Here is a 15,200-nt window from a genome sequence, read left to right as displayed (position 1 = left end):
AATATTCAATGTATAGTTTTGACTTTCCTACCATTTTATTATATGTATAGATTAGTTTTGATCAATTAACTACCAACAAAAGTGAAGCTACCGTCGATACAGAATGTAGATTTTGCAGAGAAAAATTGGCGTAAAACTCAGCAGTTACTCTTTTAATACTTTTCATTATTTATAAGATTCTTAACAGGAAAAATTGGACTATTTTTTTTTATTTGATTTTAATGACGAAACATTAAAAAAACCATTATTTTACCCAGATAATGCTATTTTTCAATAACTGATTGTGAGTGACATGACATAGGCTACATTTATAGCTAGTCATGAAGGGAATTTTGGTATTTCATGCAATGTAGGTAAAGTAGAGAAATTATATGAAACTGTATCATCTATGAAACGATGTATGTTTACAAGTGTAATGAAATTACGTTAGACGGTTAGAGCGTGGCTTCTATCAAAAAATTTTTATAAAATAATCATAAAGAATCATTCTAAAGAAATTCAGAAGTGTTTTTTTTTGTAATTTAAGCGCAAAGATAGCACAAGTTCAACTTTATTAAAAAGTTTGTATATCTCTTGGTACACGTGGTATTTAAATCTTTTAATTTAATTTTTAAAAATTATATGATAGATACTATTACAATGTATACCTTGAAGCCAAAATCACTACACAAACTAGCTATTAACTTTTAAAACTTTAATTACGACACACACTGAATTTACAAGTCGTTATTTTTGTATTAATGTTATTAAAGTCGCTAGCTAGTAGCTCTTTACACGTACCCTTAGCATATGTCAGCAAAGTTTTTGTATTGAATAATTTTCTTACACAGCTTTCTTGATAAAACACGAAAGTTAATATTTCACATTTGAATGAATGGTTAGTACTTAGTCCCCATTTCAACCAATCAAGTGTGGTCTGAGCCAGTGCTGCCAGTTCTAAAAAATATTTTCGGCTAAATTTACGCTTAAATAATTGTGTTTGCTCGCAAACGACGTAGTTTTAAAGATTTAAGCATACATAGGGACATAGGGATATAGGGACAGAGAAAGCGACTTTGTTTTATACTATGTAGGGATAACTAATATATCCGCCAACCCGCATTGGAGCAGCGTGGTAAATTAAGCTCTGATCCTTCTCCTACATGGGGAAAGAGGCCTATACCCAACAGTGGGATATTACAGGCTGAAGTGATAAGCGAGATATAACTCGAAACATATAAAATTAAATGGGACCAAATGACACGCACCACCTTTTGATTAATTTTTTTTTTATGGAAATCGGTCCACCCAGTCAAGTTCATCCATAAAAAAAGTGACATCCCTAAAAACGGTAAAGCTTTAGATTAGGTAAAAACGAATTTCGGAACCGTGGGGGGATGGGGGGGGAGGGTGGGGAACGCTACCCCTGGTACCACTGTCACACCTAGGAACCCCATGGTTATGGAGATATCGATGGTTAAAGTTTTGAGGTTAGAAGAAGAATTTCAAAAGTTAGAGGAACGCTTGGCTCCGGCGCTGCGGGAAGTGCAGCCCTTCCGCCCTTGCGTGCGAAAGCACGCTCACTCATGCTCCGTTCCGCACGCTCCGCGCCTCCGCGGCACAAAAAAAAAACACTAGGGGTAGGACAGACCAAGACCACGTGGACAGTGGGGTGCTCCGATTCTGTTTTGGGTATTTTTCGAATTTCTAAACCTATATTCTAGCACGCAATGTTACTAATTTTATTAGAATATTATGTCTGACGCGTTATTTTGTTTAAAAGTGTCGATTTGTCACACAATGCAAACAGTACGAGCTCAAAGGTATTATAATAGCTTTAAATTCTTCTTCTAACCTCAAAACTTTAACCATGGATATCTCCATAACCATGGGGTTTTGAGGTGTGACAGTGTTACCTTGTATAGATTCCCCTACACCCTCCACCCTCCACACCCAAAAACCCCATAATTCGGTTTTACCTAATCTAGATCTTAGCCCTAAAAACATTCGAATGTAAATTGAGAACCTCCTCCTTTTTTGGAAGTCGGTTAATACGTTTTGACAAATATATATAAGCGAATGCGGCCCGCAGGTTGAGTATAGCGGCTTTATACGCATTGAGAAAGCAAATCTCAAGTTGTTTGAAAAGTGAAGACTATGTAATTTAATTGAGGTAGGGCACAGCAGGAATTTCCTGCTCAAAATATGGAGCAGCCCGACTGGGGTAGTACCTCGACCTGACAGAAGGTCACAGCTATATAATACTGTTTTCAAGCAGTATTGTGTTCCTGTTGGTGAGTAAGGTGACCAGAGCTCCTGGGGGGATTGGGGATTGGGTCGGCAACGCGCTTGCGATGCTTCCGGTGTTGCAGGCGTCTATAAGCTACGGTAATCGCTTACCATCAGGTGAGCCGTACGCTTGTTTGCCGACGTAGTGATATAAAAAAATATGTATTCAACATCCGGATATTAGGGTACTTTAAGCTAAAGCTTTTGAATAAAAACAACAATTATCAATATCGGTACACCTAGTAAAGTTACGACGTAACTCAAGAAATACAACCTAATTGAGTCTTGTCCTTTTTTAAAGTCGGGTCGATATATATTAAAAAAAAAAAAAAACAATATTGTATTAACGTTCTGTAATAATAAAAAAAAAATTGTAATAAAGCACCCAAAATCAGATTACAGATAATTTTACTTAGAAAAAAAAAATTATATCACTGTACTTTTACATAAAATTTAACTTATTTTAAAAACATAAGAATAAAAACGGAATTAATTCTTTTGTTTTTTTTTTATTTCTTACATCTAAAAACATATTTTACAATGTTAAAAAAAAAAACATTTAAAGCAATGTCGATCTACCCTCAAATCACTTACATAATTAATATAATTATATCAATCTATACAGAAAAAAACCTTAGCTTTACATTATCAAAATAGCCTAAAATTCAATCGGTACTTCTTGCATAACTAATCTATAGCCTAAATTATTAATAGTCTTTTCATTACTCAACGGACAGGCTTTATTATTAATTATGTTCAATTGACCATCACCACCGTTGACGACAATGTTCAAATCCTCATACTCGGTGAGCTGAACGATTGGTGCTGCTATTTCAAAGTCCAAGCCGTTCGTGTAATCATCATCAGCAGTATCCATACTGTTTAGAGCATTTTCATTTCCTTCTATGTAATTATCGAAGTGTACTTCCGGTCGTGCATCGTCAAATGGCATTTCCGGTCTATTAATACGTATACATTTGTGATTTTGAAGCAACGATGGCCATACAAAAAATTCTTCACAGACGTTGCATTGAAGGTTATTACCCGAAGGTTTACCCGTTTCCTTGACAACACCATGTACACATTGCAGGTGACGATTCAAACAGTATCTCGATGAAAAGTATTTAAAGCATTTCTGTAATTTAAAAAGAAATAGATTTTCAACTAAATTAATTTAAAAAAGTGTGTCAGCTCCGGCGCACGACTGGAGTTTACTCCTTCAGATCGACTGTCTAAATAGGTACAAAAAAGGCTTACTAGTCTAAGAAAAAGATTATTACCATATGAAATGGTAAATAAACGAATCAAATAACGCAATCAACAGATTGCGTTATTAGAAATGGCGATGGCGTTAAGAGAAAACGTCGTCGTCTATCGGAACCCTTTTCATTCCGATAGATGGCGTTACGAGAAACGTAACAAGGTCATTCGTTCAGTAGATTTTACTTATCACATTTTTTTCATACTGGGGGTCTTATAGAGAAATCGATTCTTAAGAAGTAAAATCCAATTTTTTTTTAAATCTCTGGACACCGATACGACCACTACACCGGTAGTGGTGCGGAACCGTGTGGCCGCTCACAGACCGGCGATTGCAGATTCGATTCCTGCGCGGGATAGAAATTTGCATTTGATTGACCTGATAGTGATCGTTACTCATAATAGGGAATATATTCGCCAACCCGCAATAGAGCAGCGTGGTGGATGAAGCTGTGAATGTACCTTCTCCTATATGGAAAAAGAGGTCTATGCCTCGCAGTGGGATATTACAGACTTAATTGTATTGCATCATAAAAGAGCAACCGGCAACTGTGTATATGTGATACATTTAGGAAGAACCAATTATAACGGGCTTTATAAAAGCAGTGCTACAAAACAAAAATTTTGTCAAAACGAGAATTGCGGTAATTTGTAAAAGAGTTGAGCGTGACTTTGAAAACATAAAAAGTAAAAACTTTTATACTCATTAAATACTATTGAGGTAGGGCACATCAGGATATCCCACACTTCATCCTATACCAGTCCACCGCTGGGCATAGGCCTCCCCAAGTTTCTCTCCCATGTCCCAAGCTTCCTTTTTCTCCGCAGTTCCCATTCAGCCCCTTACCTGCGATAGCCGAGAATAGTGGGATTGCCGGGAACTGAGGGCCGAAACCATTGGGAGTAATACCCATGTCACCACGCTGGGCAAGTGGGTTGGTGACTGCAGAGTAGAACTTAACTAGTATAGTATTCTGTTCCTGTAGTCAGTAAGTTGGCCAGAGCTCCTAGAAAGTCGGTCGCCGACGACGGACAACGGTCTGCTTAAATGCTTCTGGTGTTGCAGACGTTACATGCGACAGTTACCGCTTACCATCACTGTGGTCCATATGCTTGTACATTACTAAAATAATTTTAAGCCTAGCTCACCTCACACTGATGTTTTGATATAAGAGTCTTTTTTGTTAGCGGATCGATAACTGGCTTTTTTGGTATTTCAATCAAATTCAAACGATTACTATCAATAAGATGCGTTTCAATGGGAACATCTTGACAATGACCTTTAAGAGAATCTTTTTCAAGAAGCGCCTTCAATCGCTTGTTGGGTTCTTCGGGAAGTTCAAGTTTTTCTAATACGAGTTTCGGTTGTAACAATGCCGGTAGTTCTTCACCAACTTGGTACGACGTTTTTACTATATTTTGTTTTAATTTTGAATTATCTGACGTATTGAGAAAGTGCGTCCATTTGTGTTGTAGCATATCTGTTTCAGTGCTAAATTTTTTTAAGCACTGGTCGCAGAAGTAATAGTCGTCGTAACCAGTCATTGCTATGTTCTGTAAATCTGGTAGCGTTGACACGTGCTTTTCTATTATGTCTACATCATCCGAACTCTCTTGACAGAAATTGCATTTATATACGTTGTCTATTCCTAATATTTGTTTCGAATACAATTCATCGGTCTGTTTCTTGGTGTGAAGAAACTTTATATGGTGTGCCACCTCACATTTACTAGCAAACTGATCCTTACATATGTCGCATATGAAAAATGTACCAAGATGATCGTAGCTATGATCTTTCAAGTCCATGTAGTTAAAGAAAGACAAGCTGCATGTCCTGCATTCATATTTTTTAATAATTCTGCATACATAACGTCTATGTTCTGAATATTTCTTCTTGCTGGCCAGCAGTAAGCCGCAGGAATCACAGTGTAGTTTTATATGTACTTTCATCAAGGTTCTATCAGCGAAACCTTTCGCACAGTAGCAGCATATGTAGCATTTTCGCTTTTTATGCTTCCGTTTCATGTGGATTTTGAGTGTTTCGTAGTCTTCGAAGATTTTCGGACATTTTCTACAACTGTGGTACTCTTTAACTTCGTGAACGACAACATGATCGGAAAAAGAAACTCGTTTTGGTATTTTGTCGTGTTTCTTGTATACGATGTGCTTGTTTTCTTGATGATTTTGCAGTTTTTTCTCGTTCGAATAAGTCTTATTGCATATTTTACACTTGAAACACGATACGCTGTTTGGTGGCAAAACACTCATTTCTTTGAGCTTGTCTAAATCATCACGTAACAATACAACTGAGCATTTTCGTAGCAACTTATTTACCATTTTAGAATTTTCACAGGTCGTATTTATGTTAACATCAGGTGTTGAGGAGGATATCCTTTTCAAATACGGCGTTATATCTATACGCTGACACAAAACTATCGGAACTTTTTCGAAGCCGCGAAATAACTCCGCGGACGGGTCGTCATCGTAGTCCACATATTCCGCTTCGAAAAGCTTCGATTGACTATTTTCCATTTCATTAGAATTAGTAATATCGCCACCGCAACTTTCGTACATTGAATTCTAAAAAAGGAGGGAAAATTAAACAATAAACACAAAAATTAAAAATATTGACGAAAACGTCAACAAATGCCAATGACATACTAAATGCCAAGCAAGGAGGCGTGCGGGGGCCGGGGATATTCGGGACAATGATAAAATGACGTTTCTAGCAGTGTTGCTAACTCAGATTTTGAAAAAGTCGTAACCCAGATTAGAAAATTACGTGGCATTTGGCATCCATTTAGTTTAATAGACATACTTTTAACACGCTTTTGTTAGCTGTTATGTATTACATACAGATCAAGCTAATAAAGGACAAACTATATATGTATTTATGTATGTATAAATGTTTGTAACAAAATCTTTCAATGTAATATTCACCAATTTAAAGATCGAATCAACGTGAAAATTGTCACACGCGCCAAATCCTGATGACAATAGAATAATTTCATAAATTTGTTGTAAGATTCACTTCAGGATCAAAAAGATAATGGAAAAAACCATAACTCAAAATATATTACATATTATTAGTATTATTTTTATTAAGTATTATGGATTCAAGTTTAGAATCTTAATACACGGCTGACGAAAAAAGTTTATTTGAAAGTCTAGATGACAATTTTCCTACCTTACATTATCTTTTATCAAATGAATTAGAACCTTTCCGAAATAATTTTAATATTTGTCACGTTAACGCCCAGAACATTCCCCGCCATCATTTAGATTTCCTTACTACATTTAATCTTGACTCAATTCATGCTATACTTGTATCTGAATCTTGGTTCAAACCATCGCCTCCTTCAACATCTTTTTCACTACCTGGCTTTATTTTAATAAGAAACGACCGTATTGGCAAAGCAGGCGGTGGAGTATGTATTTATCTCCGTAGCCATTACTCGTTTAAAATACTTCGCCAATCTCCATCTACCTACTGCTCTTCACCTGAATATTTATTTTTGGAAATACGAGTGAATATCGCGTTCAAAATTGTTTTAGGTGTTGTATACTCCTCACCAAACATTAATTATTTTTCTGCTCTGGAGTCAGTTCATGAGGATTTGCTTATTTACTGAGTGTAGACAATCCGTTGTCATGGGTGGTTTTAATACTTGTTTGCTCAAGTCGGATTCTAGAGCAAACAACTTACGTGATCTAGTAAGTTCGTTAAATTTAAATCTATTATCACTTTCACCTACACATCATACTAGCTCATCTTCCTCACTTCTTGATCTTATCTTACGCTCTAATTCCGATCTTATCTCTAAGTATGGCCAATTTCCTGCTACAGCTTTCTCTCACCATGATCTATTATTCCTTTCATACAAAGTCAAAACATCTAAAATTAAACCGAAAATTCTTACGTAACTTCAACAATATTAATAAAGATGACATTATCAATGATGTTGCCAAAATTAATTGGACTATTGAGCACATGGACAGTGTTGATGAGATGGTCAATTTTTTTAATCGTGAGATTTATCGCGTTATTTGATCGACGCGCTTCACTGCGGAAAGTAAAACAAAAACATAAAAGTGTTTCATGGTTCAATGGTGATTTAAAAAAGCGATGGCTAAGCGAGATCATCCTTTCGTAGGTTTGAGAAGGAGCGATCTGCTGTTAACTGGTCTGTCTATAAAGCTACAAGGAATCTATGCAATCAGTTATGTCGTAACTCAAAACGCCGCTATTTTCAGGAAAACATCTGTTCCACAACGGATTTATTAAAACTCTTAAAAAGTTTGGGTATAGGCAAACAACTTACTCCTATAGAAAATACCACGTTAGACATCAACACTCTCAATTCCCATTTTTCATCTTCATCTGCTCTTGATCAACAAATTAAATCCTACACTCTTTCAAACATCCATAGTTTGCCCAAGCCCGATATTCCTCCATTTACTTTTTCGCCTGTCGATGTGACTAAGATACAAAAACATCTACGGGCCATTACCTCGAAGGCTTCCGGCTGTGATGGGATCAGTCGTACAATAGTAATGTTTATCGCTCATATAATCCTTGCTCCCTTCACTTCACTATATGATAAATTCTTCTTTGTCATCAGGTTTCTAACCGGAAGAGTGGCGTAAGGCCTTATTCTCCCACTACCAAAAATCCACAATCCGTCCTTACCTACTCACTACCGCCCCATTTCTATACTACCTTGTAACGTTGTGCTGGAACGTTACTCTAATAAATAAGATCTTGTAGTAAAGGTTAAGTTTTTTCACTTTATTTTTATCATGCTTCTACACACGTGACTATTTGTGTTTCATATCGGCGTTTTTTCTCTAACAGACTTGATAGATGCCGCTGATGTTTTTTGGTAATCATTGATCTTTCTTTAATAAAATCAATTTAATTGTAATTAGAAATTCTAAATTTAATATTCCTGTCTACTCCTTAAATTATAAAATATTTTAATATCTAAATTTAAACTTAATAATTTATAAAAATACAGACTATGCTTAACGCATAGACTTTTGCTTGTCAATATTCCCGAGCGCGGGAAGGAGCGCCTTGCTCGCGTGTCTTTGTTTTTTTTTTCTTTGCACTTCGTTGCCGCCGAACCTCGAGACCTAACCTCGACCCTAACTCGGCTTAAATCCCGCTGGGATAAGTTCTCATGATATCTATTAGAATTACATATTGCTGGTGTTCTTAACTTAACGAGAAAATTGTAATTATTTATTATTTTGCTAATTGTGACACTGGTTTCTGAATTGTTCTTTTCCTGACTCGGAACTTTCTTCGTTCCAGGATTTATTTTTAGATTTATATCTTTAATTATACTTTGCTACAAATCGAGTCACTGCCCTCGATTAATAACGGGCTGACTGATTACCGGCATTTACACCGGTGGAGATCTCCGCCGGTCATCGGACGAAGACGGAACTGAAGACCATCATCGCCGGGAAATTAGTCAGGCCAGTGTCCTTCCATTTCACTTTCTAAGGTACGTTGTCGCGTCGTGGGCCAGCTAAGGAAATAAAGGCTGAAAATCAGGTGCCTAACGCGCCTGATTCCGAACATACCCCGTTTTCTGACCGCGTGCTACTAAAATTTTATAACTTTAAAATTAGTTTATTATTCTATTTCTACCACTCCTAAACACAAAACGCGGCAACCTTTTTTATCCAAGATTATTGAATCCGTTGTCCACCTTCAATTATCCTCATATTTAACTGAGCACGATCTTTTTGATCCACTGCAATCAGGTTTTCGAGCGGGCCACAGTACATCGACAGCTCTTTTAAAGATCACTGAAGATATAAGAGAGGGTATGGAGAACGAATGTGTAACGGTATTAGTAATATAAAATAGATTTCAGCAATGCATTTAACGCTGTCGACCATGATCTGCTTCTAGCACTCCTGACTCGTTACTCTATCTGGGCTTCCGCTATTAAGTGGTTTTCTTCCTATCTTAGCGGGCGTAGGCAGGCTATTCGTACTGACGAGGGAATCTCCGACTGGTGCGAAGTGGGTGCTGGTGTTCCTCAAGGCGGTATATTATCTTCTCTATTATTTTCTCTTTTTATTAATTCAATTACTTCTTATTTAAAATGCCAGTACCACCTTTATGCCGATGACCTGCAGCTTTATAAACAGACAAAGGTTAGCGATCGACATTCTACTATTCATCTTATAAATCAAGATCTAATGCGTATACATAACTGGTCATTGAATCATGCTATAGCTGTCAATGTCGCCAAGTGCCAAGCGATTATTGTGGGCAGTTCTCGGCAACTGGCCTTGATTGATACAAATTCTTTACCGAACCTGATTTTTGATAGAATTCCAATACCATTTACTTCAAAGGTTAAGGATCTGGGCATAATTATTGATAAGTCCCTTTCCTGGTCCGATCAAGTGAATGAAGTTTCGCGTGAATTCTACTCAACATTACATCCCTTACTACACTCTAAGCATTTCTTACCAACTAAGGCCAAGCTCCACTTGGTGAATACCTTACTTTTGCCCAATAATCGACTACGGCGATGTGTGTTGTCTGGACCTCAACCAGGTCCATTTGAACGAAATTAATCGATTGCTCAACCCCTGCATTCGTTCCGTTTTCGGCTTGCGGAAGTATGATCATATTTCTCTTCTTTTTTTTCTTTCTCTCCTTAAATGGCTACCTATCTGTGAGCGTAGGAACCTGAGAGTTCTTTGTTTACTCTTTACTATTCTATCCCATCCAACTAACCCTTCTTACTTTAAATGTAAGTTTACTTTCCTTTCCGAATCTCATGAAAGATCTCTCCGCTCTTCAAATAATCTATTTCTTTCTATTCCTATTCATCGGTCTGGGTTTTTATCTGATTCATTCGCTGTTTCTGCTGTTCGTCTCTGGAATATGTTACCTGAGTCCATCCATAAAACTCCTTCACGTGACTCATTTAAGAGGCAAGTTAAAAGGTTGTTCTTAGCCAAAATTTAACCTAATTTGGTGAACTCAATAAACACTGTAATTGTGTTTTGATTATTATTGTCGTCAGCTTATTAAGTAATTATGTATGTATGTATCTATGTATGTAGGCATGTAGGTATGTATGTATTTATGTATGTATCTATTTATGTATGTATGTATGCAAGTTTGTATCAGTTTTTGTATTTTTATATTTTTATGGTATTTATATATGAATTATTTGCTCATGTATATACTAAGCTACTAACGTTACTCTATATTTCCTCTCAGCAATTAGAAATGAAGGAAGTCCCTTCTAACGAAGCTCCACCTGCTAGCCCAGAAGTAGAGAGTACACAAGTTCGTCTCGCTGTTCGAGAACACAGATCTTCGGCCCACTTTCAAGATTACGTCTCTTCATAAAGGGGGGGGGGGAGGGTGAATGATGTGATGTCCTTGTTAAGTATGAAGGTTATATGTTATTTAATTACCTTCTTTATAATATTAGATAATATTATGACACTGTCATCAGTGTTATTCTATCAAATTATCAATACCTAATTATTTACTATGTCTTATTTTATTGTTGAATAAAGCCGATATTCTATTTGGTTCTGTCTTTATCTGTATCACTTACAAACGAATAAAAACCGACTTCAATTACATCGACCAGTAATAAAACGTAGGTAGATGAAAAAAATAGTCTAGTAAATCATTACAGCCTATCACAGTCCCCTGCTGGACATAGGCCTCCATAAGTTTACGCCAAAAATAGCGTGAACTCCTGTGTTTTGCCCATAATCACCACGCTGGGCAGGCGGGTTGGTGATCGCAGTGCTGGCTTTATCGCACCGAAGACGCTGCTGCCCGTCTTCGGCCTGTGTATTTCAAAGCTAGCAGTTGGATGGTTATCCCGCCACCGGTCGGCTTTTTAAGTTCCAATGTGGTAGTGGAACTGTGTTATCCCTTAGTCGCCTCTTACGACACCCACGGGAAGAGAGGGGGTGGCTAAATTCTTTGGTACCGTAGCCACACAGTACTAGTAAATAAGCATTCTTAATGATAACTCAAAAAGTACTCGTAAAATATCAGTACTACCTTTCAACTAAAAAACAAATCATCGAAACCGATCTACCCAGTAAAAAGTTTTGAGGTAACACACATAAAAAATACACTCAAATAGAGAATCTCCTCCTTTTTTTTTGAAGTCAGTAAAACGTAAAAACTGTATTTCAAATGCATTAATTGTGAAAACTTAGTGACCGCCTTGTCCCAAGTTGTTCGGACATTGGCCGTCCTCAACAGCCATTAAAAGGGCGTGGCAAGCCGCGTTGGTTTCAAAGACCTCAGGAGAAGGTAAAGTTGTAGGCGTAGACACTAAAGATTATTCGGTGTAGTTCAAAATGGAGGTTGACTATTAAATTTGGGAAACATTTTAAGCAACACAAATTTTATTGTTATCAATAACTAACTATAAGGTCTACGCATTCATACGTCACAATTAAGCTTATAATGTAGACATAAGCATCAAAAAATTTGTAAAATAGTGGTGGTAATGTAGACCATTGGTATCTTTGTATATAGAATTAACCTACTCAGGGTCGGTTCTAGGCTGGATAGCCTGTCAACTAATTTCGTAGCGCTTCGTTGACGAAAAAGAAAAAAAACGGACAGCAGAGAACGTTCTGACGTTCATCTTGAAATAAAAAAAGTATACACGTACGAAGTTACACTTCATTGGCTAGCTAATTTCACGTTGCTAACTTCTTCTTCGTTCACTAGCTAACTTCGGGGTGTCGGTTTTTGTCGGTCGTGACGATTTGCGCGCGAATCGAAAAAATTTACTATCATCATTCTTGCCTATTGCGCTAAAAGAAGTGTAACTTTAAAAAAAATTGTTGTCTGTTTAAGGACCGAAAATTAAAGGAGCACTATCTCAAGTCAATACAATACAATCATCTACTTAGTGAAAAGTGGTGTTAATTTATTTATATCAATTAGTTTGTATAACTATAAAGTTATAGTTATTTACTACAGTTGATTGAAAAATGTTGCATAAAAACAAAATGCTGCAATAAGCCACTGGGATCCCACCAAAGTTGTTTTGAATTTCCCGCTTATCTTCAGATTCAATTTTCGAATGTCAAAATTTAATATTTCTTTTTTCTATCTAGCAACATCATATCACATGTGTTCAGAAATCGATATTAAGGCAATAAAAAAATACAATAGATTTTCCATTATAATTCCTGTAAGTAACGTATGGTGAGCATGTATTATGAAAAAAAAGTATAAAATATTTTTATAATATTATATGATTCTTGGCATTAATTATAATATTTATTTTAATTAATGGAAATTTTTTGATAGATATCCGAATTCTGAACATTAGTATAGTGTATTTTCGTAATATGAAGTTTAAGGTACCTATATCGTTAATTCGCTATTCCGATATTGAACGCTCTCATAATAGTACGCAAATCGATTATCGAATTTAATTAGATAAACATTATTTATTTTTGTATAACGTCGGCGGGTGCTCGTGTGCAAAATGTTCCCGCCTACGCGCATTCGGAGCTGCCTTCCAGTCATAAATCCAATGTTTCGACGACTAAAACCGCACAAGCCTTTCAGACCGTCGACCATACAAAATCAAACAAAGAGTCTTAACACCAGCGTCAATACACAGCTCCAGAAGACGAAATGGATGAATTTTCGCGCGATTTTCACGAGATGGGTGCCTCTTGGAAGTGTTATGTATGTGAGTTGGTGTTATATACGTGCGAGTGTGAACTATGAAGTTTCAAAAGTGGAAATCAAGTTTTACGAAATGTTTCCGTTCCGAATTACTAGTCGATTGTGGGGTAAACTTGCGGCCTGCGAACTCCCTACGTCAATACGAAGTTTCGTCTACGGTACGTACGTTAAAATATTCAATGTTAATCTAAACGACGCGGAAGTGAAAGATTTAACATACTATAAAAGTTTATCGGAGTTTTTCACGAGACCTTTGCGTCAGGGTGCCCGGTACATATCCCCGGCGCCTTGCGTGTCCCCTTGCGATGGCGTTGTCCTAAACTGCGGTCCAGCGGATACTGATAAAATAGAACAAGTGAAAGGAGTAACCTACAGCCTCGAAGAGTTTCTTGGTGAAAACAAATGGTCGACGAAAAAGGAAAATAACTATTACAACTCGTTATTGAAGAATAAAAGCAATATATTACACCAGTGTATAATTTATTTAGCGCCCGGTGACTATCATAGATTCCACTCGCCTTGCGACTGGACGTCCAGCTTCCGAAGGCACTTTTCTGGTAAACTATTGTCCGTTAATCCTTGGATGGCTCGTTTGATACCAGGACTGTTTACGATGAATGAGAGGGCCGTGTATGTTGGAGAATGGAAGCACGGCTTCTTCAGCATGACAGCGGTTGGAGCAACTAATGTAGGTTCAATCGAAATTTACAGCGACCCAGAGTTAAGAACGAATACGAAAGGTAAACGAAATCGAATCGAAGAATTCGCAAACACAGTCACATACAAAAAGGGTGAATTGTTCGGTCAGTTTAATATGGGAAGTACGATCATTTTGCTATTTGAAGCACCCGCAGATTTCAAATTTGAACTAAACGCGGGTGAACGAGTGTTAGTGGGTCAAGCATTAACTGTGACGGCAAAGGAGCAAGCCAGATGACCGATTTACACTGACCTCGTTCACATAGCTCAGGCTGCCATAATTTTCTACGTAATATTGCTAACGCTTTAGAAGCCTTATGTAAATAGTAGTAAATGATAACTAAAGTGTATTTAGTGATATATTAAGTAAAAGCTACATTAGTAGCAGTACTGTATCAGTATAGCTTTTGATACGAAAAGAATTAGGTGTATGGTTAGTTGTTGTTTTTTTAATAGTTTAATACATATTTTTTGTTGTCAAACAACAAATACTACGGATTATGTGATGGTTAACTAAAAAGCGGAATATTTATTTTGTCGTTTATATTACAATACTGTAAATATACAATGCTATTTATTTTTAAGTTTATTGTAATAATACATACAGTCATCACCAGGGCCGGATTTAGGTCTTGAGATCTCAAAGGAGTGGAGGCCTCTTGGCCCCAAATTTCAAAATAAAATGGACAATTTTTTTTTAAAAAAAAGGAAAAGTTGTTTACTAGTATTACTAGTGTGATAGTTGTGTTTGAATTTGATTTTTTTTCTGAAGTATATTGTGGGGGCTGTAGGGGGTTTGTAGGGCAAACGGCTGCCCTCCCCTAAATCTGGCCCTGGTCGTAGTCATCAACATAGTTGATTACACTGAAGATTACTGAGATAGACAACCTAAAAATAAATAATAATCTGCTAAAAAATCCTGCATAAAATCTAGAGCAGCCCAACTGGGGAAGTACCTAGACTTGACAGTCAAGGTACTTCCCCAGTTGGGCTGCTCTGTTAAGAAGATCACAGTTAAATAATACTGCTTTCAGGCAGCCTTGTGTTTCTGTTGTAAGGAAGATGGCCCAGAGCTCCTGGGGAGGGTTAGGTAATAGGGTCGGCATGCTGGCACTGCTCCTGGTGTTGTAAGGTATCCACTTACCATCAAATGGATTGTATGCCAGTTTGCCACCTTAGTCTAGAATAAAAAAACAAGTAAATTCATATGAATATATATTTACTGGGTTGTAATATAAGCAACAATTTA

General features: G+C 36.9%; 2 protein-coding genes across 2 annotated transcripts; one reads left to right on the top strand and one right to left on the bottom strand.

The window, feature by feature from the left end:
- Positions 1 to 2,606: 2,606 nt before the first annotated feature.
- Positions 2,607 to 6,894, bottom strand: LOC123665854 (zinc finger protein 569-like). The gene is made up of 3 exons (XM_045600089.1): positions 6,877 to 6,894; positions 4,678 to 6,108; positions 2,607 to 3,403 (listed from the first exon to the last, which is right to left on the bottom strand). Exons 1-3 carry the CDS (start codon positions 6,892 to 6,894, stop codon positions 2,927 to 2,929), a joined length of 1,926 nt encoding a protein of 641 aa, XP_045456045.1. The 3' UTR covers positions 2,607 to 2,926.
- A 6,013-nt stretch (positions 6,895 to 12,907) lies between these two features.
- Positions 12,908 to 14,528, top strand: LOC123665978 (phosphatidylserine decarboxylase proenzyme, mitochondrial). Its single transcript, XM_045600196.1, has one exon. It carries the CDS (start codon positions 13,047 to 13,049, stop codon positions 14,187 to 14,189), a length of 1,143 nt encoding a protein of 380 aa, XP_045456152.1. The 5' UTR covers positions 12,908 to 13,046; the 3' UTR covers positions 14,190 to 14,528.
- The last annotated feature ends 672 nt before the right edge of the window (positions 14,529 to 15,200 follow it).

Source organism: Melitaea cinxia, chromosome 25, assembly GCF_905220565.1.
Source record: "Melitaea cinxia chromosome 25, ilMelCinx1.1, whole genome shotgun sequence".
Taxonomy (NCBI): Eukaryota; Metazoa; Arthropoda; class Insecta; order Lepidoptera; family Nymphalidae; genus Melitaea; species Melitaea cinxia.
This window is presented reverse-complemented; position numbering and strand designations above follow the sequence as displayed.

Bases quoted from the DNA above. Each gene is read 5' to 3' on its own strand.
- LOC123665854 (XM_045600089.1), bottom strand. The intron at 3,404-4,677 runs GTGAGCTAGGCT...TTTAAATTACAG, and splicing joins TATCAAAACATCAGTGTGAG to AAATGCTTTAAATACTTTTC.
- LOC123665978 (XM_045600196.1), top strand. From the start codon at position 13,047: ATGTTCCCGCCTACGCGCATTCGGAGCTGCCTTCCAGTCATAAATCCA.